Source organism: Globicephala melas, chromosome 12 (genome assembly GCF_963455315.2).
Source record: "Globicephala melas chromosome 12, mGloMel1.2, whole genome shotgun sequence".
Taxonomy (NCBI): Eukaryota; Metazoa; Chordata; class Mammalia; order Artiodactyla; family Delphinidae; genus Globicephala; species Globicephala melas.
Genome location: NC_083325.1, coordinates 89,185,160 through 89,210,114, shown reverse-complemented (window position 1 = coordinate 89,210,114; position 24,955 = coordinate 89,185,160). Strand labels below are relative to the sequence as shown.

General features: G+C 46.6%; 1 protein-coding gene across 5 annotated transcripts in view; it reads left to right on the top strand.

Moving 5' to 3' along the window:
* Positions 1–24,955, top strand: part of SNTG2 (syntrophin gamma 2) — a 198,877-nt gene that overhangs the window by 155,399 nt on the left and 18,523 nt on the right. For all 5 annotated transcript variants that reach the window (XM_060309458.1, XM_060309456.1, XM_060309457.1 and 2 more), the window contains 3 exons: positions 3,805–3,921; positions 12,985–13,056; positions 19,044–19,250. In XM_060309458.1, the coding sequence (XP_060165441.1) occupies positions 3,805–3,921; positions 12,985–13,056; positions 19,044–19,250 (396 nt within the window). The remainder of the gene's footprint in view (positions 1–3,804; positions 3,922–12,984; positions 13,057–19,043; positions 19,251–24,955) is intronic.

The following is a 24,955-nucleotide window of genomic DNA, read 5'->3' as shown; positions in this document are numbered from 1 at the left end:
ATCTATCTATATCTATCATCTATCTATCATCTATCTATAATCTGTCATCTAGCTAGCTAGCTACCTATCATCTATCTATCTACCTATATCTATCTATCATCTATATATCTGTCATCTATATATCTAATCATTAGCTATCTCTCATCTATCTATCTATATCTATCTATCATCTATCTATCTATCATCTATATATCTTATCGTTAGCTATCTCTCATCTATCTATATCATTAGCTATCTCTCATCTATCTAACTATCTATCTCTCATCTATCTATCTATCTATCTATCATCTATCATCTATCTATCTATCATCTATATATCTTATCATTAGCTATCTCTCATCTATCTATCTAGCTATCTCTCATCTATCTAACTATCTATCTCTCATCTATCTATCTATCTATCTATCATCTATCATCTATCTATCTATCATCTATATATCTTATCATTAGCTATCTCTCATCTATCTAACTATATCTATCTATCATCTATCTATCTGTCATCTATATATCTTATCGTTAGCTATCTCTCATCTATCTATATCATTAGCTATCTCTCATCTATCTAACTATCTATCTCTCATCTATCTACATTTCCCTGTCTGCACATTACAACCCTGTCTTAAATTAAGCTCCTGTGTATCAGGTTCCAGCACATCATTCATCCCTTGTGGAATCTACGCTGCAGTCTGTGACTAAGTATGTCATGAAGAGAAAGAGGACCGTGGGAGACTTGTCAGCATTTGAATATATGATTTAAAAATAAAGGAAAACCCAGCAGAGTTTGTCCTCCCTACAGCCCCCTTTGAGACCCAAAGCTGAAGCTTGGTCTCTTCGGAGTTCTTGGCGGAGAGAAGAACGTGTTTACAGGTTTTCGGGACCCTCCCGCCGCACTGCTAGAGGCCCGCTGGGGCTGTTTTCTTCCCATTACTTAGTTCCTCATCCGGGTGGCGATCTGTTCCCACCAGCCCTCACTAGCTTAGTAGTTTGAAAGCATCTTGGTAAGATTCCTGGTAATAAATATAGTATCAAAGCAGATAGTTGAGCTTGCGGCTGACTTAAAAATGTGCAATAATTTAGAATTTAAACAATTTCCTGTGCTTTCTAGAAATGCTGGTTCCACACTTTGAGGGTAATCAGTCAAACAAAAGGCTTCCAGTCCGCCGACCTGATGGATACAATACGCAGGTCCTCCCTGCTGTGATTATTTAACTTCCCATAAAGTCACAGGTAGTGATAGACGAAGAGCCACACATGGGTTCTTTCAAGAAATTTTAGGGGACGAGCCCTCCCTGCCAATCCTGCAGGTGTGGAGTAGATACAGGTAAAGACACAGGTCTCATCCTCAGAGAGCATGTGGTCTAACGCAGACCCAGAGGGAAGCAGCGTGAGAGCCCCAGAAAAGACAGCCCTGATCCTGCTTAGAGATGCCGAGAGGATCTGACATCATGTGATGCTGAGTATCGCCGTGCAAACGGCTGCATCTGCCTCAGAACAGGCGTGTGCAGCGGCATCCGTCCACTTCTGAAGATAAGGACGTGAAACGCAGAGCCCTTGACGGGCCTGGTGTAGCCTGACGTCCAGAGCTCCTGCCCCCAGAGCTGCTTTCACTGAGTGTCACCTGTGGTCCCCACCCCACTACTGAGAAGGCAGCCCTCTCAGAAATAGGATAACGGGGTGAATATTGTCCAGAACCACAGGATGTCTCATGAGCGCTGACAAATGCACTAAGAAAAAAATATACCCATGCTGCTAACCATGCCGTTTGAGACCTACAGTGATGGCTGGTTTGTAAAACGTTACCAAACGCCCACTGCCCCTGGGTGATGCTCAGCAAGGTGGTCTTGTACCAACTTAAGGTAACTAGGACGGCCTCTTCATGCCACACGTCCCGTCTGCATGGAACAGAGGCTGATCGCTGAACAAATCCCTGTTTCTCACTGTGTAAAACTCAATCCAGTTGCAATTCATTGTTTTTAGTAACCGTGCTTAAAATGGATCCTGTCTTCTATAAATATACAAATCACTGTGCTCGTGCAGTGGTGAGTGTGGAATTCGAACCACCCATTGACTTTGTGTTAATTGTAGAACATCAAGGAGCTGCTGAACTAGCTAGAGAAAATGAAATGTTTCCCCCAAATATGCAGAGAACTCTTAAGACTCAGCAGCAAGAAAACAAATAACCCGATTAAAATGAAGCTTGTTTTAATCATGGAAATTGAGCACATCTTGTGGTTTACAGCAGTATTAATGCTACTGTTATAATGAACAAAAGTGTATCTGTGTGATCCTACCGGACAAAAAGGAGAAAAGTCAATCAGACATTTTTAAGTAACATGTGTAATCAGTTTCAAATCCACGAGATATTCAAGCACTCAGTCCTATTTGTGTTGTTTCCGCAGAGTTCTGATTCCATCCGAGCAGTGTGTTACTTGCCTCCTGCCTGCTAGTACTTTGGGAGGGAGTTTTCTGTGGTACAGCGTTAAATTCTCGAAATTACCATGTGAGGGAATCCTAGTCCCATTTTATGACGAGAAAACGGACCCAGAAACATTAAATGAGTCCAAGGACACATGAAATAAGGTTGTCTTGTATACTGCTAATAAAACTCTCTGTTATAACATTAAAACTGTATCACATTGATGTGACCCTAAGCCTTCACCAGACAGTAGCTAAACCGAGAGGGAACAGACAAGTCCATGAGCCAGTGGAATATTTGGGTTACCTTCCGAAGCTCTGTATCTAGGGCACTGATGCGCTAGACAACTTCTGCTCAACACCTGGACTGGTTAGCTGTGGCTACCACTCTCCGTAGAATGATGCTCTTTAGTTTTCTCTTTTCCGTCACCAGGAACACTGTGAAAATAGGATTTTTGTAAAATTTTACCTGGCATCTTGACCAGGGAAGTCTTTCACCAGGCCTGAGTGAAAGCTGTCAGTGATTTAGCAAGTAAAAATGGAAAGGAAATGACCTACCTTGAGCCCCCGCGGCTCGAGTCACTTCACGCGGCTGCAGTGAGGGCGCTTCCCGAGGGCTGCGGTCCCCAGACCTGGAGGGCAGCCCCTTCAGACAGCGCAGAGGATGTTCATCCCCTAAAGCCCTCGGCCTGTCTACGATAGTTTACTACTGAGTTTGTTTAAATGAGCAAAGTACGTGTCACATTACAGTTTTAGCTGAGACAACACAGGGATTTTACCTTAGTACTAGTTTAAATTCATGCACTCAATTTTTAAATTGTATTACTATTTCTGTTAACTTTTTAAACATATTCTGATATGTTGTAGTTTGCATTTTGTGTCACTAGATAGTCAGTGCCAGTTGTGGGAATCTAATATTGTTGTGTTATTTTCACTGTTGTTAGGAAGTTGAACTGTAAAGAAACAATCATTTCTCCCACGTGTATTAACGATATATTTACTACAAAAATGGAAAATACAATAGTTGCTTTTGCAACCTCATAGACAGATTACAAATACTAACCCCTGATAGGATGTAATTAAAATACTGTGGTTGTAAAAATCTACATATGGGAGGCACAAGTGTGAGGCAGCTGAGACGGCCAGCATTGGCCCAAACTAAGAGAACTAAGAAGCTCGAATTTCGAGCCCGGCCCAGTGCAGAAGCCTGGACGTTTGACCCCAGATATTACACATCTTTGTGGCGTCCACTTGATCGGAGGTTGGACGTGGCTGAGGGCTCCCCCGTCCCTGTCTGCGGCCCGTGGTGTGTTGCTTGCTCTCTCCGCCCCGGTGGCCCTGTGCTTCTCCTAAGGCCTGGTTGCTAATTCTGAAGGTTTTGCTCCGCAGGTCGTCCACGTGGGGTGGGTCAGCGAGAGACTGGGAGGGGCCAGCTCCTCTCAAACCTTCAGATCCAAGTTCCTGGCCCTGAAGGGCTCGTCCTTCTACGTCTTCACCTCTCCTCCGGTAAGCAGGCCTCCGGGGTTCTGGGAGGGATGCCGAGGAGACCATTCTTGTAAGAGAAGCAAGGATCTGATCTAGCGCTTGGAAGAGGCCAGAGAGGGTGCACGACCAGCTGGCCGTCCTCCTCCGCCCCTACGTACGCAGATGGAGAGGGCTCCTGTGTGGACCCGCTGGCTTTTCTTACTCTAAATCCGTAAATCCACCAGTCCATGGTTTTCCTTCCATCGAACAGCCGTTAAGACGTTAGAGTGTTTTCCTGCTTAAAATAGCTGGCTGGGACGTGGGGATGTAAAGGCTTAGATGTCTTAGAGCATCACGTATATAGCTGAAGAATCCAGAAAACAAACAAAGCAGAAGAAAACCCTTCTGTTAAGACATTTCTAATTTAACGGTCAAATAATGAAACTTCAAAAGCTATTTTTCCCTCATATCTTCCAAGTTTTATAAAAATAAACAAACAGCCTGATGTAGTAGGGCCCGTGATAGAAATTTAACGGTGAATGCTACAGTTTACAGTTCATTTTCTAATTCCTACCAGCGCCATTTTCCCAAAACTGACCAAATGTAATGCGTGTGCCCTGCCTCCAAGTTTGTCAGTTAAAGCAATTTCACCTTGTGTGAGTCCAAACATCAGAGCTGCAAAGAGCAGCAGAACCTGATAGCTTCAGGCGTCGAAACAGCTCGATGCCGTTTGCTACCGTGCTGTTACTTTTCTGCCATTACAGATAAATAAAGGGATTTCCTTCCTTCTAAGGCTGAATGCTGTGCCCTTGTCTGCACACAGCACATCTTCTTTATCCGCCCATCCATCAGTGGACACTGTGACTGTGTCGTGTCCTGTCTGCTGTGAGCGGCGCTGTGATGAACATGCGGGGGCAGGGGCCTTGAGGCTCACGTTTCATTTCCTTTGGGTGAATGTGCAGAAGTGGGATTGCTGGATCGTACGGCAGTTCTGTGTTTAATCTCTCTGAGGAACGTCCGTACCATCTCCACAGCGGCTGCACCATTTTACGTTCTCTCCAACAGTGCACGAGGGCCCCTTTGCTCACACCCTCACAGCACGTGTCCTCTCTGACTTTGGAGGGATGGATGCGTTTATGGCAAACACGGGGGTGATACTTTCTTGGGTGTTTTCTCATCTTCAGATTCATCAAGTTGTATACGTTAAATTTGTATAGCTTTCTGAACGTCAGTCATACCTCAATAAATGGTTTAAGAAAAGATTGACAGAGACCTTGCGCACAGGGTAGGAGAATTCCTACGTAGCCTCCCTCCAGGTTTCTGAGGGCTGACCCCGTACAGAACTGTGGTCTGTTTGCTGAAACTGAAGGATTACCAGTGACACAACACTGGGAACTAAAGCACGGATGCCACCAGACCTCACCATTCTTCCCACGGACTTCTTTTCTCTCCCCAGGACCCAGGCCAGTATTCCACCAGGGACTCGAGCTTTTCATAAACCAAGGCTGTGAATTTACTGATGCTGGAGGGTTATCTACAGATTTGCATAATAATTGAGTTCCTCTCAAATGCAATAATGTTATTTAGCATTTGTTGCTAAATGTAACTTTCTATGGTTTTGTCTAACAAAGTAAACGTAAGAATAACCACAGATAACCCCGATGGCCTCACTTCTGGCTACAGCAGTGAGTGACGTGGAAGGCGGCTGGGGCATGACTGGTGGATCAGGGAGGGGCATCGAGAATCAGTACCGTGAGGCTCCAAGCAGAGGGACCTCCCGCTGGCCTGTGACAGTTGGGAGAGGAGGAAAGGGTCACCCTACCTGCACCCGATGTACCTGGAAGGAGGGTTCCCCCCTGCAGAACTGGGGGAGGAAGTGACTGATGTCCCAGGTCACACGCCTGAGAGTTCTCCTAATTTTTCTTGTCTTGTTAATTAATATTCTCAGGGTGTAAGTTTTCCTTACATAGTACAACATTCTAAATTATGAGAAATGCTTTAAATATTTAATCAGATTTCTGTACCTGTTACAGTGAAAGACGATTTCATCCACTTTCCCATGGCAGTGTCAATTTCATGGACAGAAATTCTCACCTGGGGGCTCAGGGGATCTCCACAGCACCATATGGATAATGTCATCTTTATTAACACCAGGCTTGGCTTGTTTACTTTAAAATCCCAGGGCCCATCTTCTTGCATCGATCCGTGTCACCAGCAGCATATATCATGCGAATCAATTGCTGACCTCAGCTGCTCGGGTTTGCCCGGGGCAGGCCTTCTGCTGCCGTAAATATCGTTCTTAGAAGTTTGAAATCTGCTCAGCTCTCTGCTCTGGCCTGGCCGAGGGCTGAGTCCTCCCCAGGTGCCCCCGTCGGGGCCGGGGTCCCTCCCCACCCGGCTTCCCCGGCACCGGTGAGCAGCTTTCACAATCTACTCCCCCCTTTCCTTTGGTTTGGCGACAACGTCTTCTGCGTTACAGGTACTCTAGGCACACACGGGATGCACCGCGTCTTTTCACAGACGCCTGCCCCCCGATTCTGGGTGCAGCTGGTGGACCCTCAGAGATGGAAAGGGCCGCGCGAGGAACCCTGGTTTCCTCCGTGAACCGAGGTGAACTGGCCCAGTTCTTACCAGTAAATTGAGGTTTGGGTGAATCCAGTGCTGGGCTGGCGGCCGCTCCTTGGATTGCCCGTTAGCGTCTGTGCCCTGGGGGATTTCGCTTACTTTGCACATAATCCTAGCAAAGCCGCTCCACTTCCCTGCAGCTGGACGTGAGCCTCCCGTGTGAGCTGATAGTTACATGTGGCCATCAGCCCCGTATCGCGAACGTTCTGGAAATCCGGAGATTGCCGGTTCTGGATTATGTGGGATCCGGCAGCATATTGTCTCTTCTGCGGGGCCCGTTCAGAAGGTGTTTGCAGAAAGCAGGTGCTTTGCAGGAAATGCTTGTCTGTCTGTCTGTCTGTCACTCTCTCTGTCTCTCTGCCCACTCTTCTCTCTGCCCAGGGTCTCCTCCCTTACCTGATTTCTAATTCCACTGAGACAGAGTTGCGTCTCTGATATGGAGAAAGGGCGGCATTACCCCGTAGTAAAGAAACACCCGTGAAAGAAGCCAGTCACAAAAGACCACATATTGTACGATTTCATGTATGTGAAGTGTCTAGAACAGGCAAATCCATAGAAACAGGAAGTAGCTTAGTGGCGGCCTACGGCTGAGAGGGTGGAGAAGGACGGAGGGTGACAGCTAAACGGTACAAGATTTCTTTGGGGGATGATGAAAATCTTCTACAATTGACTGTGGTGATAGTTGCACAACTGTGAACATACGAAAAAACATTGAATTGCACAATTTAAAAAAAAAAAAAAGAAGAAAGAAACACCTGCCCTCTCGTCTTTTCCTATAACTGACATCTCCTTCTCCCAGTAAAGGCGTTTCCTGGCAGGTACGTCTTTCATTAACTCGCATTCCTAACAGTTTCTGCAGGAGACACTTTCCACCCCGCCCCCATCTCTTCTCAGGGTCATCAGCAGCAACATCTTTTGATAATTATAGTTTTGTCGACATCAAAAAAAGAGGGAGGCCTTTTCTATATGTTTATCTCATGCCGTTACTTGTAAAGGAAAAGCAAGACCCCAGGGGAGTCTGGAAGTGATGTCCAGGATGCAGACCTGTGAGACTGAATGAGCCCCGCGTTCATTTACGGATCACACTGGAGTTAGGGTAGCCAGAGGCTAATGTAAGTTTTTCGCATCCATTCAAACTTGCCCGCTAGCAGATTAGAGTCTCACATCACTGAAATATGAAAACTGTCTTGTCCTGAAGAAAGCCTGTAGTTTCACACTGTGATTTTTAGGTGTGAATATAAAATCGTACATCCCATCAGTATAGCACGTCGCAGCCTCTGAAGCCCTAGAACGCAGCAGAATTTAAGAAGCCCACTGAGACATGCACACAGGTGCAGACCACTCGGTGCCTGTGGCTGTGGTTCCAGCCGTGTGGGGATGCCACTGGCGCCCCAGACGGAGCTCCACGGGGGGCACAGTAGTGAGCGCTGGGGGTTCCTGAGCTGGAGACATCTAGAGATGCCCCAAGGAGATTTTCAAGTAGAGCTAGGTACCCTTGTTTCTAGTGCAGGGACGACATCTGTCTGGCAGGATGAGTTTGGAGGCATCAGTACGTAGATGGTCCCTAATGCTGCGCGACCAGATGAGCCTCCGTGTCATCTCACTGGATTCTGCATGGTCACAAGTTGCAGAAGCCATCTGCTTCTCCTGAATCTGCATAATTTCTATTTTCCAGGGTAATCAATACTAGTAATTCCCAGGAAGAAATGAAAGGACGAAGCCAGCAGTATTTATAAATATTCGCTCCAAAAATTAGACTGAGTTGATTTATTTGTGTACTTCCTGATGTCTTCATATAATTTTAAAATTTCCTTACTAAATATCACCTATAAGCAAAGCACAGAGCAAATGGCTACTTGAGAGGTGCTGTGAGGTTGAAAGCTGGCTTATGGAGAGTTTCCTCTGTTATAAATGCCGCAAACCAACTTGTTGATTTTCCGCCGTCCTGGGAGCTTCTTAACGTGGCTCCGTTGAATCTAGCATCACGCCGAACGTGAAGGAGATGCCCCTTGGCTACTGGTTGGATAGTCTGTAAAGTGAATATTAAGTATTTAAATAAATGTCTAATATAGCTATTAATATAAATATTTAATAATAAGCATTAAAGCTCTGTGGCTGAGCTATGTGATGTGGAAATATCATCAAATCCTCTAAAGAGAATACAGTTGACCCTTGAGCAATGGAGGATTTAGGGGCTCTGACCCTCCACACAGTGGAAAATTCAGTATAACTTATAATCCACCCTTCTTATATGCAGTTCCTCTGTATCCACGGTTCTTTAGCAAAGATCAGATGAGTCTATTCATCTGTTTCTGGGCTCTCCATTCTGTTCCATGGATTTGTCTTTTCTTTCACCAATACCGCACTGTCTTTATAGTAAATCTTATAGTTAGGTGGTCTCTGGCCTCTGACTTTGCTCTTCTCCTTCAAATGTGTTGCCCGTTTGGGGTCTTTTGCCTCCGTATAACCTTTAGAATCAGCTTGTCAATATCCACAAAATAACTTCCTGGGAATTTGGTTGGGATTGTGTTGCATCTGTAAATCAAGTTGGGAAGAACTGACATCTTGGCAAGGTTGAGTTTTCCTGTCCATGAACATAGAATGTCCCTCCATTTGTTTACTACTTTGATTTTGTTAATCAAAGAAGTTTTGTGGTTTTCCTCATATACATCTCGTATGTTTTTGTTAAACTTATAACTAAGTATTTCATTTTGGGGATGTTAATATGAATGGTAATATGTTTTTAATTTCAAATTCTGATTGTTCACTGTTCACATACAAGAATGTGATTGACTTTTGTATGTAAACCTTATATTCTGCAACCTTGCTATAATTGCTTATTATTTCCAGGAGGTTTTTGGTTTGTTTCATTTGGTCAACTCCTTCAGGTTTTCTACAGAGAAGATCTGCAATCAAAGACGGTTTTATGTCTTCCTTCCCAATCTGTACACCTTTTACACGTGGTTCTTGCCATATAGCACAGCAAGGACTTCCAGTTAGATGGTGAAAAGGGGGCATCCTTGCTCGTTCCTGGTCTTAGTGGGGAAGCTTCGAGTTCCATTCACATGGTTGGAGGTTGTATTTGCCTCACATGGTCTGACGCTCTGTTGTTAGGTGCACACATGTTAAGTATTGTTGTGTCTCCTTTGAGAATTGACCGTTCATCTTTGTGTCATACGCTTTTTATCCCTGATAACATTCCTTATTGTAAAGTGTGCTCTGTAGGAGAGTAATAGTCCTCTACTTTCCTCTGATTAGTGTTAACATGGAATATTTTCTCCATCCACTTGCTGTCAATATATATGTGCTTGGGGGCCACGGTTGGCCCTGTGTCCTCCCCTCTGTTACGCATCCAACAAGAGTTGTTGATTTTCCCACCCACTCCGCTTCACGCTGATGGTTACTTAGGAGTGGTGATGCTCAAGCTCCTTTCATGCAGAACCAGAAACACTGTAACTTTTTAAATAGAAAAAAAAAAATCAAAATGACCGCTACACAATGGCATTGTGCTGATTTAAATCATTTTCCTGTACTATCCAGAATAACACAAGCGTATTAGAAAATGGGGCCTGAAAGATTTTATAAGACAATGGAAATATTTACTCTGCAAAATGTTAGGGAAAAGAGCCGAAGTAGAAAAAGTTGTAAGTGAATGATTGGAAGCTTTGGGCTGTAAACAGAATCTGTTTCCTGGCTGTGGGGCCACAGGCACTAACTCACCCTCTGTTCAGCACTTTCCTCAGTTTAAGCGTGGGGGTGGTAAATGCTAGCTGACTACCTCACAGGATGAAACGGGGCGCTGAGGGGCTTAATGTGTGTATTCATAAGTGTGTCTGAAACCCCAGCGCATTTGAATTTAACAGAAGAAATTTTACTCTTAATGTTCAGCAACTTCTCATCGTAAACGCAATACACAAAATACGGCGAGTGAATTTGCACCTAAATATTTGCACATGTTTTTGTCTGACCTTGGATGTTTGTATCCTCGCACTGGAGGCGAACTGCCCAAATCAGAAACAACCGTATGTTAAGTTTTTAATACATATGTTTACTGATCTCCTTTATTCTGACATGAAATGTGAGGTCGTGGCTGTGAGGGGGACTGTTAATGAGTCACAGCATCTTCCCTCCGACCGGGCCTCACGGGAGGGCGAGTGAGGCTGGTGGGCTCTGTGTACACAGAGGTTTGGGCCACACGGGAGGGGCTCGAAGTCCTTAAGCCTCTCTGAGTTCAGGCAACATAAACAGCTCTCTTGGGAGGGCGTGGGAGGCGGGCCTCTGGTCCATTTCTCTTTGGAATGAGAATAAGTGGCTCCAGGGGAGTGAATCTACAAGTGTCCCTGCTGATCTGCTCTCAGACCCCCCCAGCCTGGGTGCCTCACTCCTCCATCCCCGGGCCAGCAGTCTTTGCCGAGAAAGCCCGACCACACTGATGGAGCCTTGTGGCCAACACATTGTGTCAGAATATCTAAATGAACTTTTAAAAGGCCCAGAGAGACTGTGGCAAATGAATTAGGAAAAATTAAAGAGAAAGTCCTGTCTTCAAGGATGGTTTCTGAGCTCCTTCAAGATGAGGGAAAGGGAGATGTTGAAGGCAACGAGGAAACAGAAGGGAGAAGAGCTGGAAGACAGGAAAGGAGCGGCGTGGGGCGGGGGAAGGCAGTGGGTTTTCTGGGGCTGGGTTACCTACGAAGAGTAAACAGCCGGCGGTGGGGAGTGGTGACCCCAGGTCTCTCCTGTGTGCTGATGCATGCTGGAAAGGCTGCATTAAACCAGGATTCTCTGGCCTTTCTCATGCGCTCAGCTCTCCTTCCTTAGCGTGAACTGTCATTTCTGATTTGCAAATTGGAATCTGAGAAATAATGTTTCAGCTACTCATGTTTTCAGACACCATTAAAATGTGTTAAGTAACACTTATAAAACCAATTTTATAGCATCTTATAACATTAACATATAAATTATATAGCAGTTACCTATGAATATGCAAGAAATACTAGAAGTAATTTTAAGGATGTCAATTAGGGGAGTATATTCTATCATTTAAAATAAAATATTTACCTGGAAAGAAGTAATTTAAGTGAAGATTTGTAGACTGAAGGCATATTAGACAATTATGCATCTAATATAGAATATCTCTCTGTGTCAGTCCTGGGGCCACACAAGGGTTCCACAATAATATTAAAATACGCCAAGGTACTACATCTGAGGAGCTACGCTCTCTGCTCTATTTCAAATCAGATGTGGTCAGATAAATAGAAAATTGTCAAAGCAGAAGGTAATGAAGAGAAAGACCTGCTTTTGAAAATTAATTAATAAACTTTGTGTTTTAGGTTTACAGGAAAGTGAGTGGCAGGTAGAGAGCTCAGGCCCCCCATCTTCCCTGTTCTCACCATCCTGCCTTAGTGGGCGTGTGTGTGTCACAGCTGATGACCAGTGCGGGTACATCGTAGTGACTGATGGCTACATGGTCCCCACAAGATTCCAAAGGCTCTCAGGGTGGAAGTGTTTCCCTTTAAGTCCATGGAAGAAGCGGTCCATCCCAGAAGTCCGAGCATCTTCTCAGTGTCAGCTGTGTCTCTGACTGTGGCACATTCTCCTTGAAACAGTCACCGTGGCCCAGAGTGTGAGACGCACGGACCGACTCACCTCCGAGGGCACCTCCACCCTGGGCTGAGCAGTCAGCCACCAGGAGCACGGGAGCCGGGCATGGAGAGGGGGTCTTCCGGGGGGAAAGGAAAGTGACCATCAGCAATGAAAACTAAATGGAAGGGGACAGCTCAAACCACAGATGGCCATGCAGACACACAGATAGCAGCTGCTTAACAGAAGTTAGGAGCGTAGCAGAATGGGTGAGGAGTCTCTAAATTTAACCTAAAATCGGTCCTTAAATTAATGCAAAAGACATCCAAAATGAATTCCTAAAATTATGCCCAATTGTGTGTAATAGATAAGTTCCGCCGTTACTGGCTTCTTGTATCAATAATGTATCTAAACATCTTCATGCTTCACGCCACCAGCGGGGACATGCAGTTACTCAGCAAAACTTGCTGTGGCATATAGTTTAGTTTTTCAACTGTCCTGCTCCTGGTTTAGAATTTAATGAAGGTAAAGACACATTGACTAGCTCCATTGTTGTAAATGTTTAAATTCTCATACTAAAAATAGTATGTGTCTTTGCATGTATACTTTACATTTTTTTCCAGTTTTATCGAGGTATGATTGACAAAAATGGAATGTATTTAAAGTGTACAGTGTGATGATTTGATATCCATGTACATTGTTAAGCGGTTCCCACAATCAAGTTAGTTAACACCTCCATCACCTCACACAGTTCCCCTTATTTGGGGTGAGAGCACATAGGATTTATTGCTAAGTGGTTCCCCCAGTCAAGTTAGTTAGCACCTCCATCACCTCACACAGTTCCCCTTATTCTGGGTGAGAGCACATAGGATTCATGTGTCTGTTTTATATTTCTTGCAGGTGAGCTCATTAGACTGGGTCCGAGCAGAAAAAACCTATAACCTCTGTGAGGTACTATTTAAAGTTCACAAGGTAAGTTTCCTTTGCACATTAGATGCTTTCATATTAACAAGATGATCTTTGGGCTTAAAGAGTGAGAGAAATATTTGTTTCCCACTGTCTGTTGAAGTAGTAAAATAACATGAACATCTAGCTTCATCCCACAATCTTTCATCAGAATTCCACAAAAGAGTATCATAGAGGAACTTTTAAGTCCTTATTCTTTTTTTTATGTAGGCGCCTTATTATTTCATTCTGGCCTTTTTATATTTCCAACTAGTTTATATGGCTTTCCAGACATCTGAGATGTTCATTTGGTACTCGGATGTCTTCATAGGACCATCATATTTTATATGTGTTCTTCATTAATAAACTATCGAGCCTCTTCTGTTTTTATCCAGCATATCTTTTCAGAAAAATTGAAAAAAAATTTTTGTAAGGTCGGATCTTAACAAACGGCACCGCGAAACAGAGGAAAGCTTCAAGTGAGCTTTATTAGGGAGCACTCCCGGGCGAGGCTCACTGGTCCGAGAGAAAGGGGCCAGAGAAGTCGCGCCCAGTACTGGATGAGGGGGATTTCTATTGGGGTAAGAGCAGAAGGCGGCTTGCAAGGGGAGGGGGTGGTTTGCTATACAGGGTAATTCCTTATTTGGTGAGGATACAGCAGGGCCAGGTGTTGGCTGGTCTGCTGTGGGGCGTAAGCCCATTTTCCCTTCCCATCGGCCCATTGTTTTCTGGGCAGGAAGTTAGAGTCTCTTGTTGATTCCCAGAACAGGTGAGGTTGTTATGTCCCAATGCCTCTCCTACCTCATACTGGTCGATGTTTTCTCTTACCCCCCGGGCCTCCTTTCACCCGGGCCAATGGGCCTTACAATTTTAATCAATAAACATGCTATGAAGTAACTGAAATCGTGAAATTAGCCAGGAGGATGGCTGCAGCAAAAGTATTAAACTCAATGCAGGGTAAATAATAATCATAATAAATGTATCGCATTCAGCATTTTAAAAAAGGAGATTGAATTCTGTGTCTTGTTGGGAGTCTGTAAACAGTGATCTTACAGAGTCTCCCCTTTTCTCAGGTGCCTTTAATTGTTGATGTTGGTCATTTTGCACGTATGAATTTTAAATTATCTGTAATAGTTACTTCAGCTTTCAAAAGTTGAAATAAATGTATGATTATTGTAAGAACTAGCACTTTAGTATAGAATTTTTTTAATGATTTGTTTTCATAATCACCATTTCAAAGTATAGTCATTAATATTTAGTCCAGAAATCAAGTTTTGTAGTTGTGGTGGTGTTTTTCTATGACACTTCCTCCTCTCCCAAAATTCCTTTTTCCAGTTCTTAAAATTATGTGTCTGTATTTCACACTCACCATGAAAGGGATGAGAAAATTGAATCAATCAGACTTGATTGCAATCGTGACCTAAATCATAAACAGCCTCCACACAGTGAATCATAAAAACACTGCTCAGCAGTGAGGCTCCTCCTGCATAAATATTCCCTCTCAACGTAAGAACATTCCGTTTGCATTTTTCAGTGGAACCAAATTTACTCATATGTTTGGCAAAGCACCTTGAGAATAATACCTTATCTTTGCTGAGTGAGCCTCCTGGAGCCCTGCTAAGTGCTCCATCTACATCCTGAGTTAATCCTGTCCCCAACTGAGGACTTAATCCTTGTCATCTCCATCTGACAGGCGAGACCCAGAAGCACAGAGGGGGAGTAAGTTGCAGAAGCCTCACTGGAGGCAGGTGGGGTCCAGGTTCCCTCGGCCTGAAGCTCGGCTGAATCCGATGCTATTTTTTTACATGCACACTATTCTTCTTTCCCTCTGCAAATGGAAGCACGCGCACGATTCCACACGTCACTTTTTGCTCTACAGTTTATCTTGTGGCTCTTTCTTCAATATACACAAAGAGATGATCCCGCTTTGAAACCGCTACCCAGTGTTCAATTCCATGAATGTATCATATTTCATTTTACCAAGCCCTTATCAAGGGATATTTAATTTGTACCCATTTGTTTGCAATTACAAACAATGTACTAACTCATTTCACACGTGTGCAAGTGTATCACCAGGAAAAATTTAGAGAGGTGGAATTTCTAGGTCAAAGGATGTGGACTGTTTACATTTTGATAACCAACAAGGACCTACTGTAGAGCACAGGGAACTCTGCTCAATACTCTGTAACAACCTAAGTGGGAAAAGAATTTGAAAAAGAATACATACATGTATATGTGTAACTGAATCTCCGTGCTGTACACCTGAAACTAACACAGCATTGTTAATCAGCTATACTCCAATACAAAATAAAAATTTTTTTAAAGTGAAAAGAAATGCCAGTGGAAACCATGAAATAATGTTTGCCAATTAGACTGTCAAAGATGAAACGGTTGGTGACAATGCGAGGAAGGGTCTATCAAAATGTAAACAGTCCACGACCTTTGACCTGAAATGCCACCTCTCTAAATCCTGTTCTGCCTCACCTGTCAGAAGCGCTGGCCTCCCGGGAAGCTCTCTGGAGTGTCCTCCTGTGACCTGTTCTCCAGCCACCTCTCAAGTGCAGCCTTGTGAATAAGGAGAATACAATTCTCCTCAAGTCCTGTCAGAGAAAACCTGGACCCATCGAAGTTAAACAGACAAGGAAGACGTCACTGGGGGCAGAGACCGACCTCAACTCCACTGAAACAAAGGGCAGGGGTCCCCGAGCTGGGTGAGGGGCGAGTGTGGCCCAGGTGGGCCCCTCCCAAAGGAAGAGGAGCCTCTCTCCCGTCTTCGTGGAGGGAAGTATCTGTGCAGCCTGGCCTGGGTCCCGCGGAGGGAGGCTCCCGCCCGCAGAGACGGGAAGACGGGCCCCATTCCTGGGCATTCGCGCCCCAGGGGCGTGGATAGCACCCAGGCTCGCCCTGTAGAACCGGCGGAGGCTTTAAAAAGATCTGCACTTCCAGGGGGCAGAGAGAGGTTTAGAGGGATGGGTTTCCTACCATAAATGCTCCGGGGACGGCAGGGGGCGCCCAGAGTCAGGAAGGGGCCTTTGCCACTGGTCAGGCCGCGGGAAGTGATTTGGGGGGTGCCACAGCAGCTCAGGGACCTTTAATTTTGTAATCGCTCCCGATTTTCAGTCTTAACGACACGTTGCAGTGCATAAGAACTGAGCTCCTGCTTCCAAAAGAAGCTACAGAAAATATCCGGGGAAATGAGCTGTGTATCGATCAGTGATTTCACTCACGTCGCAGCACCTACAGCGCGTCATCTTTTGTGAGGCTCGACAGTTTGAGGCGCAGAAAGTAATCACATCTATGAGATCCTTCAGTGTCCTTTCTTGGGATTCCTCAGGTGGTTCAAACGTTATTTTTAACTCTTCTATTTGTTCTTGCGCGTAGAGCTGAGGTTTGTCCATTCAAGTGAAGACTGACAGACACTTCACTGCTCGATCAAATGAGCTCACTCCTCAGAACTGACTCAAAACAAGGAATTTGCAAGAGTCAGATAGCTGTGAGCATGGCAATATTTAATGATATTCTTAAGTAGTGAACATTAGGAGAACTGTCAGATGACCACTGAGAAATAAAGTCCTAATAGGGTCGTATATGTCAAGTCCTCCATTAAAATCACATTACACATTTATAGAATGATGTGTACAAAGAGACATTGCCTGGAGGAAATAGAAAAACAAATTAGATGACAAAAGATAGATCATAATAGAATGATCTGTCTTTTAAGTTTCCTGTATTGTTGCTCTAATCGTCTCAAATAAATAGAAGCAGGAAAAACTCCAGGTAATTTTCTAAAATAGTCTTTGCATTTTGTTGTCTGAAAAGTGAACCCAGGATGGTTTCTGTCTTCTCACAGTCTGGGGCAGGGGGGCCACATCAGGAGCAGGTAGCTGGAAACCTGATGCTGGACTGTGGAGTCGCTGACTTTGTCGGGAGACAGTTCGCTCTACGTTAGACGTGAACGTTCCGTCTACGCCACGACTCCGCACTGCCTGTGGACGGTGGGCTCCATGTAGACAGAAACAAGCCAGGTGGGCGAGGATGCAGGTGCTACGCGCTTCATCCGTGCTGTCCTTTAAACCCATGACGACCACTCTCTTACACCCCATTTTATGGTTCAGATATTTAGGCTTAGAGAGGAGTGAAAAGCGCAAGGTAACAGCTGGTAATTGGCCAGGAAGGTCCCAAGCGTTGTCTGTCTGACTGCAAAGCCTGTTTTTCTCCTATAGCAGCGCACAGCCCCCCACCTACACCAGTACAGGAAAGAACATAGCCGTACCATCGACGGTGCCACCCGCACAAACACTTGCTAAGAGTCCTTCTTTGGTGGTCAGTCCTGACACTCAAGGTCAGTAGTTATGGACGGAGTTCCTGAAAAGTCAGGCCAGTGACTCACATCTTGCTCTTCTCGACTTAGGACCTGATATCCTATTTCCTGAAGGGTTTCTGTGCATATGCCAGGCTGAGGCCAAGGATCTGGCGGCCCCAAAATACAGGTGCAGCCTCTGTACCGTGTTCATTTAGGATCAGGACAGATGCACCAGCACACACCACACCCGTGCACACACACGCACGCGCACGCACCCTCACGTCGCACACCACAAGGCAGCAAGTGCCCGAGTGACGCGTGAGGACAGGTCCCTGGGCGGCGGAAGCGGGGACAGCGCGGATCGGGGCCTGCAGAGCCGCCGCGAGGCCCTGAGAAGGCAGGGGGCACCCAGAGCCCGTGCGCCCATCTCCACCCCCGTCAGCAGCCACTGCTCTCACAAGCCTGGGCCCAGTGGGCAGAAGTGTATTTCACATAAAACCAGCCCAGCCCACAGGTGGGGCACGGGGATTCTGGGAATGAACTCTGGCCACCAGTGTGAGTCGTGGGTGTGGCCTGGCGGGACAGCCCGCGTGGATCTGAATAGCTCGGAGTCGGGGGGTGAAGGCTTGGCCTGTGGGCAGCCTCTGTTCCTGCTGCCACCGGGCTGTGGCTCACATCATGTCCCCTCAGCTGCTCAGCAGCCCTGGCAGGATGTCCACCTGCTTCCCCGTCCCCGGGGAGGCCGTGCGGGCAGAGGCCACCCTAGTGCAGGGCCTGGCGCGGACTCTTCAGGGTGTCTGTGCAGTGGGTGGGTGAGCGGGAGACGAAGACAGACGTGAATCTCCAGGGGACAGAGACACAGAGATGCAGAGACACACGCACACAGAGACAGAGAGACACGGAGGAAGGGAAGAGCAGGCTCCGGCCTGAGACGCGGACTCGTTTGAGGCCCCAGGCCCCATCTCTCCTGATCCCTGAGTGAAGCCCGACACAGCTGCTCCTTGGGTGGGTGCGTTCATGTCTCAGGCGAGGCTGTGGCGGAGACCCCCCGCCCCGAGGTTCAGAGCTGCCGGGACATCCGCCCGCTATGTCTGTGACCCACGGACGCGCTGGGGCTGACTCACGTCTTCTGCTTAAATGTTTAATCAGGAACTGAATAACGGCTCTTTTTTCTTGTTTCAACCTTTGCTTTTGAAACTATTTCTAAAACACGTCTTCTGTGTGGCCGGGACCTCTGGGCTCACGTAGTTAGGTCTCGGTGGCCCAGTGCCCCTGGGGGACCCCAGGTGCTCCACACATGGCTGAGGGGTGGGGACCCTTCAGGGACCCCGGCAGAGCGGAGAGAGTCGTGCGGTCTCGCTCTCTTCAGTGTTTGCTGATTTTGTGCTCAAGTTAAGCACAAACGTCTCGTGACTTTTTTCTTTATCTTTAAAGCTAAGCATAGAAGCAGAAGTTGTGGCCACTGATGGTTTAGGTGCAAGATGCTTGCAGAGCATTGGCAGGTGGACATAACTGACTCCCAGATATTGACTTACAGGCCCGTCTCCACGGCAGCGACGTCGGGGGACGCCGCTCCTGAATCCAGGCGCGTGGCCAGGAGGTCGCCTGGTGGAGTGCGGCCCCAGCCCCCAGCCTGGAAGAGGCCCCTCTGTCCCGGGCGGTCACCCGGGGGGCGTCCCCTCTAACCTGCGTGCCCCCCTCTCTGTTTCAGTTCTGGCTTCCGGATGACTGCTGGGCCCAAACCAGCCTCTGCCTGGGTCTCCAGGACCCCACCTGCGGGGAGCACAGGCCCTTCTGCTTCAGCGTCCTCGTCGGCCACGGCAGGAGCCACGTGTTCAGCGTGGAGCTGGGGAGCGAGCTCGCAGCGTGGGAGCTGTCCTTCCAGAGGGCCACCTTCCTGGACGTGCAGAGGACGGGGGTGAGCGACTCGCTGTCGTCTCTGGTTAAACCTGCTTGGGCACCGGAGACATAAATTAGAGCAGCTGTAGCGAGCATTCCAGAAATCAGGCGTCGTCAGGAGCTGGGCGCTTCTCGCCGGGGTCCCTACGTCAAGTGCGCCCGGCAGACGAAGAGGGTGAATTTAGGGGAAAGCAGGCAGAGCTTTCATCTCGGTTGCATCAGGCTCTCTACTCACAGTGAGGGAAGGGCCTCCTGCGCCGTGTAAGGGAAACGCCCTCAGCCAGCAGCGCAGTCAGGCCCCTGGTGTTTGCTCGCCAGCCGTGTTTACTGTGATTCACCGGGACCTGTGTCGTAGTTTAAGGCACTCAATGGCCCTTCCTCTCAAACTTAATGATCCAACAGGAACATAAAACAGCTCATGTGACTGGGTCGCTTCTCCCTTTTCAGGACAGCAAATAAATCTCTCCCAGATCGGGGTGTGTAGGGACTAAATGGATGAGGTAGTTTGGTTCATGATCCGCGTTGTTGGAAGTAGCAGCTGCCCTTCATGGGGGAATTCGCATGGCTAGAAGTGAGAAAACAGATGCAGCATCGTGGGGTGGGTTTAACTCCACACGGAAGTTCGGGGTTCCTTCTCCCTCCTGGCCTGGCGTCAGTCGCTCTGGGCGAGGACTTGGGAGCGGCTCCTTCACTTATCAGCACTGCTTTGAATGTGAAAAGATTCTGTGCCATCGTTTCTCTCTCGTTCGGGATGTAAAAATGTATGGAGTCCCCTGATGCTCAGGGCTAGGAGGGAGCAGGGAGCGTCCCTTCAACTGTGTGATGTTCTCTGAAATCTGTGGTCCACACGGTGGGTCCCACGCAGACGTTCACGGAAACCAAGCCTTGTCCCTTCTGGGGCCCCGAGATACCCTTGCTCACTTGTAGTTGTCTCTGATGATGTGAACATCTTCCCAGGGAATCTGTCATTCATTTATTGCTCATGAACTGACAACTCTTTCAGTTGGAAACACTGTGGATGTAAGAAAGTGCAACTGTGTGCTTTTGAAGTCAGAACTCCGGCCAGTCTGTGGAGGAAGCCGGGCTTCAAGGTGGGCTAAGTGGCATCTGTGCGGTAGAGGTTTTAAAATTATAATCCTCCCAGATTCTACCAAACAAGAGAATCCAGCTTCTGTATCTGCAGAATCTCGTCGCGCGTAACTCACTGTGGCTCTCCCTGGCTTTACAGCACAGCCCTCTCTGCAACGTCTTTCCAGCCCGGGTGTCTTTAGTTCCTGCTCCTGGAGTGTTTTCCCCCTTCACAGCCAGCCCCGTCAGCAGAGCACCCCTGCATTTCCTGGTGTTGCCTCTACTTTTGTTCATTAAAGTGAGTTGAGCCCCCTTTGCTCATCCCTTTACCACAAAGAACTTGCACCGCCACTTTCCAAGTTATGTTTAAAATATAATCAAGATGCTCGAAATGCAGACGTTAAGGCAGACGTGGCCGTGGTAGGTCAGCGGCTGAGCTGAAAGGAGCACCAGGGCTGGGGCTTCAGATCCTCTGATGCCGGGGAAGCTGCTGCCCAGAGGGCAGCCCGTCCTCCAGGCCTCGCAGATGCCCCCGAGCCCCGCCGCAGCCAGGAGGACGGCAGACGGTCTGTGCCCTCCCCCGCGCTGATGCCCTGAGCCCAGGTCTTCCCGAGCATGCGAGATCAGGCTGTGGGTCGGGGCTCTACCACCCCGTCCTCCTGTCTGCCTGAGCCCCCCGGACCTCCACTCTGGCCTGGGGTGCCGCCCGGCTGTCCTTCGGCCGGAAACACGAACGCACAGCAGGGAGACCGCCCCAGGCTCCTGTGTGTCTCCTGTCCACCCCCAGATCCTAACCTAACTTGTCAGTGGCAGAGAGCGTGCGTCCTCGTGTTCCTGCAGCCCTGCGTCGATGCAGCCGGGGACAACACTGCAGGCAGGTCCAGGCGGGCCGCTCGGGCCCACGAAACTGCCTGGGCCCTGGACGGACTGTGGGCCTCGATCCTCGGGGCGCACCGGCCACCCCATGTTACGCCCGTGGCCCTCCCACACTGCAGTGCCCACGCGGCTCCTTCTGCACCTACGGCCCGTCCTCCGTCCACACCCGAGTTTTCCATGCTTTCCTTTTGGATGTAGTGTGACCCCAGGCCTCAAGGACCCTGGTCACCCTTGGGTTCCACCCGTGCGGAACAGATAGCCGCTGAGCAACGTTTAGGGATTCGAGTGGGCCGCAGCATCCTTGCCGTTTGGGGATTAAACAGTTAAAGAGCCGTGTTCCTTCTCCAGCTGTTTGAATACCGACAGAGCCACTGATGAGAAAACATATCTAGACTACTGGAGCTGTGCTCTCCTTGGAAATTTTGTTTGAAAAGCCTAAATTGAGTAATCTCCACAGTAAATATTTGCAAGTCTCCAGAGCGAATCGCCGACATCTGTGCGACTGTGAGAGGCGCTATTTAGTGCTGTTCTTGGCCCAGATGAGCTCTTCTGAGGATTTCCCAGGAAGATGCTGGAGTACGGATTAGCTTACAGCTCAGCAACTCATTTCTCTAAAAACCATCACGGCTTAATTTAATTAAATGAGAACTCAGAGCGCTGCTCGTGACGTTTCTATTTCCGCTCCTGAATTTATTTCGGGGTCAATCTTGTCCTCCGATTAGCATTCCCATCATGGAAGAGCACAGCCAAATTAGCTTTTATTACTTGTTCGCATTTTAAACCTTCCTCTTTCCAGGCTGTAACCATTCTGGTTCTGATGGATGAGGACAGGAAGGGAACAGTGACGTGACCTGAAAATGTGGCTGAGAATCACGAGTCCAAGCATTTATCTGGAATCCAAGCTCAGTAATGGGGGGATCCTGTCCTAGTTTTTCACTATAAACCCAAAGTCTCCAACATATGATATCACAGATCAGCTGCCTCCCAGAAACTTATAAAACATCTAAGAATAGGGTACGTTTCTTGGCATCTACTGCCTTCTGGCGTAAGACTCCACACTACTTTGTTTTGAAGTTTATGTTTGTATCCCTAGAAAAAGAACTGCATGTAATCTTGAGTAAGACAAGACTAGCTTGGGTTTATCTTTGAAGATTTCACTTAGAGCTAAGTTTTCAGAAAACAAGTAGAACATTAAAGGCACTGCCAACAAAATCACCAATTCCAAATACTGCATCCATACATTGTCTTATAAAATAAACATTTCTGTTTTTGATGGAAACATTCAGCTTTATTTGTAAGTCACACAACTCAACGCTTCCTAAACATTCGCTGTGAGATGTTCATCTATATATATACACATAAGCACTAGCACTGAGAAATACCCAGTCCTTTGGCATCCACACCTATACATGTGTCTCTGAGTCCCTCCCCTCCCAGAACTGCTCTGTCACTGATCTCTCGGCCTGCACTCAGCTGTGTGAATAACCTGTGTTCCCACGTCCTTCAGGCAGTGCCCATCATCTGCTGCTATCGCCTAAGCTGCTTTGCTATCCCCAATGCTCGCTCTCTCTCCTCCTCTCTCTCCCCGCCCCCGATACATAGACAGATGATAGATGGCATATAGACAGACAGACAGACAGACAGATAGATCTGGTAATGTGTCGCTTAAGGCTAGTATTTTCTTCTCGTTTGTCTGTCTCATCTGTCCATTGGTGTAAGTGGGGTGTTCAAGTCCCCACTATTATTGTGTTGCTGTCAATTTCTCCCTTTATGGCTGTTAATACTTGCCTTATATATCGAGGTGCTCCTGTGTTGGGTGCCTGAATATTTACAGTTGTTAGATTTTCTTGGATTGATCCCTTGACCACTATGTAGTGTCCGTCTTTGTCTCTTACAACAGTCTTATTTTAAAGTCTATTTTGTCTGATATGAGCATGGCTACCCCAGCTTTCTCTTCATTTCCATTTGCATGGAATATCTTTTTCCATCCCCTCACTTTCAGTCTGTGTGTGTCCTTAGATCTGAAGTGAGTCTCTTGTAGGCAGCATGTACATGCGTCTTGTTTTTGTATCCATTCAGCCACTCTGTGTCTTTAGATTAGAACATTTATTCCATTTACATTTAAAGTAATTATTGATGGGTATGTACTTATTGACAGTTCGTTAATTATTTTTCTGGTTGTTTTGTAGTTCTCTTTTGTCCCTTTCTCCTTTTGCTCTTCGTTTGTGGTATGATGACTTGCCTTTAGTGTTATGTTTTGATTCCCTTCTCTTTTTTGTGTGTGTTTCTGAAGATTTTGGGTTTTGGTTACCATGAAGTTTATGTATATATCAACATATATATGTGTGTGTGTGTGTCAGTGTGTGTGTGTGAGTGTGTCTGTGTGTGAGAGTATGTGAGAGTGTGTGTCTGTGTGTATGAATGTAAGTGTGTGTCAGTGCGTGTGAGAGACTGTGTGTGTTGAGTGTGTTTGTGTGTGTGTCTGTGTGCATATGTGTGTGTTGTGTAGTGTGTGTTGTGAGAGTGTCTGTGAGTGTGTGTGTGAGTGCATGTGTGTTGTGTAGTGTGTTGTGTGAGAGACTATGTGTGTGTGTTGTGTGTGTGTGTGTGTAGTGTGTGTTGTGAGAGTGTGTGTCTGTGAGTACGTGTGTGTGTGTGAGTGTGTGGTTTTGTGAGTGTGTTATTTTAAACTGATGATCTCTTAAGTTGAATGCATTCTATCCACGCTGCACTTTCACTCCCTCCTGCTATGTTTAAGGTTTTTGACGTCATATTTTACATTCTTTTGTTTCGTGTATCCCTTAAGTACCTACTGTTGATATAGATGATTTTACTACCTTTTAAAAATCTTCCTACTAGCTTTATAATAGTTGATCTACTATCTTTACTGTATGCTTGCCTTTACCAGGGAGATTTTTCCTTTCATAATTTTCATGTTTCTGGTTGTGGTCTTTTCTTCTCCACTTAGTGAAATCCCTTTAACATGTCTTGTTAAGTGGTTTGGTGGTGCTGAACCCTTTCAGTTTTTGCTTGTCTGTAAAGCTTTTGATTTCTCCATCAAAGCTGAACGAGTGCCTTGCTGGATAGAATGTTCTTGTTCGTAGGTGTTTCCCTTTCGTCATTTTAAATATGTCCTGCCACTCCCTTCTGGCCTGCAGAGTTTCTGGGGATTCTCTTCTATGTTATTTGTTGCTTGTCTCTCACTGCTCTTAATATTCCCTAACTTTAATTTTTGCCATTTTAATTACAGTGTGTTTGGTGCGGTCCTCTTTGGGTTGATCCTGTTTGAGACTGTGCTTCCTGGACTTGGGATGTCTGTTTCCCTTCCCAGGTTAGGGAAGGTTTCAGCTGTTATTTCTCCAGTTATGTTCTGAGCCCTTTTCTCTCTCTCTCTTCTCCTCCTGAGACCCTTATCATCTGAATGTTAGTATGCTTGACGCTGTCCCAGATGCTGTCTTAAACTGTCCTCATTTTTTAAGGTTCTTTTTTCTGTTCAGCTCGGGTGATTTCCACTGTTCCGTCTTGCAGTTCACGGATGTGTTCCTCTGTATCATTTAGTCTACTGCTGATTCCTTCTAGTGTGTTTTCTGTTTGTTTTAGTATTCTGCAGCTCTGTTTGGTTCTTCTGTATATATTTTCTAACTCTTTGTTAAACTCCTCACTGTGTTCGTTCTCCTCCCGAGTTCTTTCAGCATCTTTATGATCATTACCTTGAACTCTTCATCAGGTAGACCGCTTATCTCCACTTTGCTTAGTTCTTCTTCTTGGGTTTATCTTATT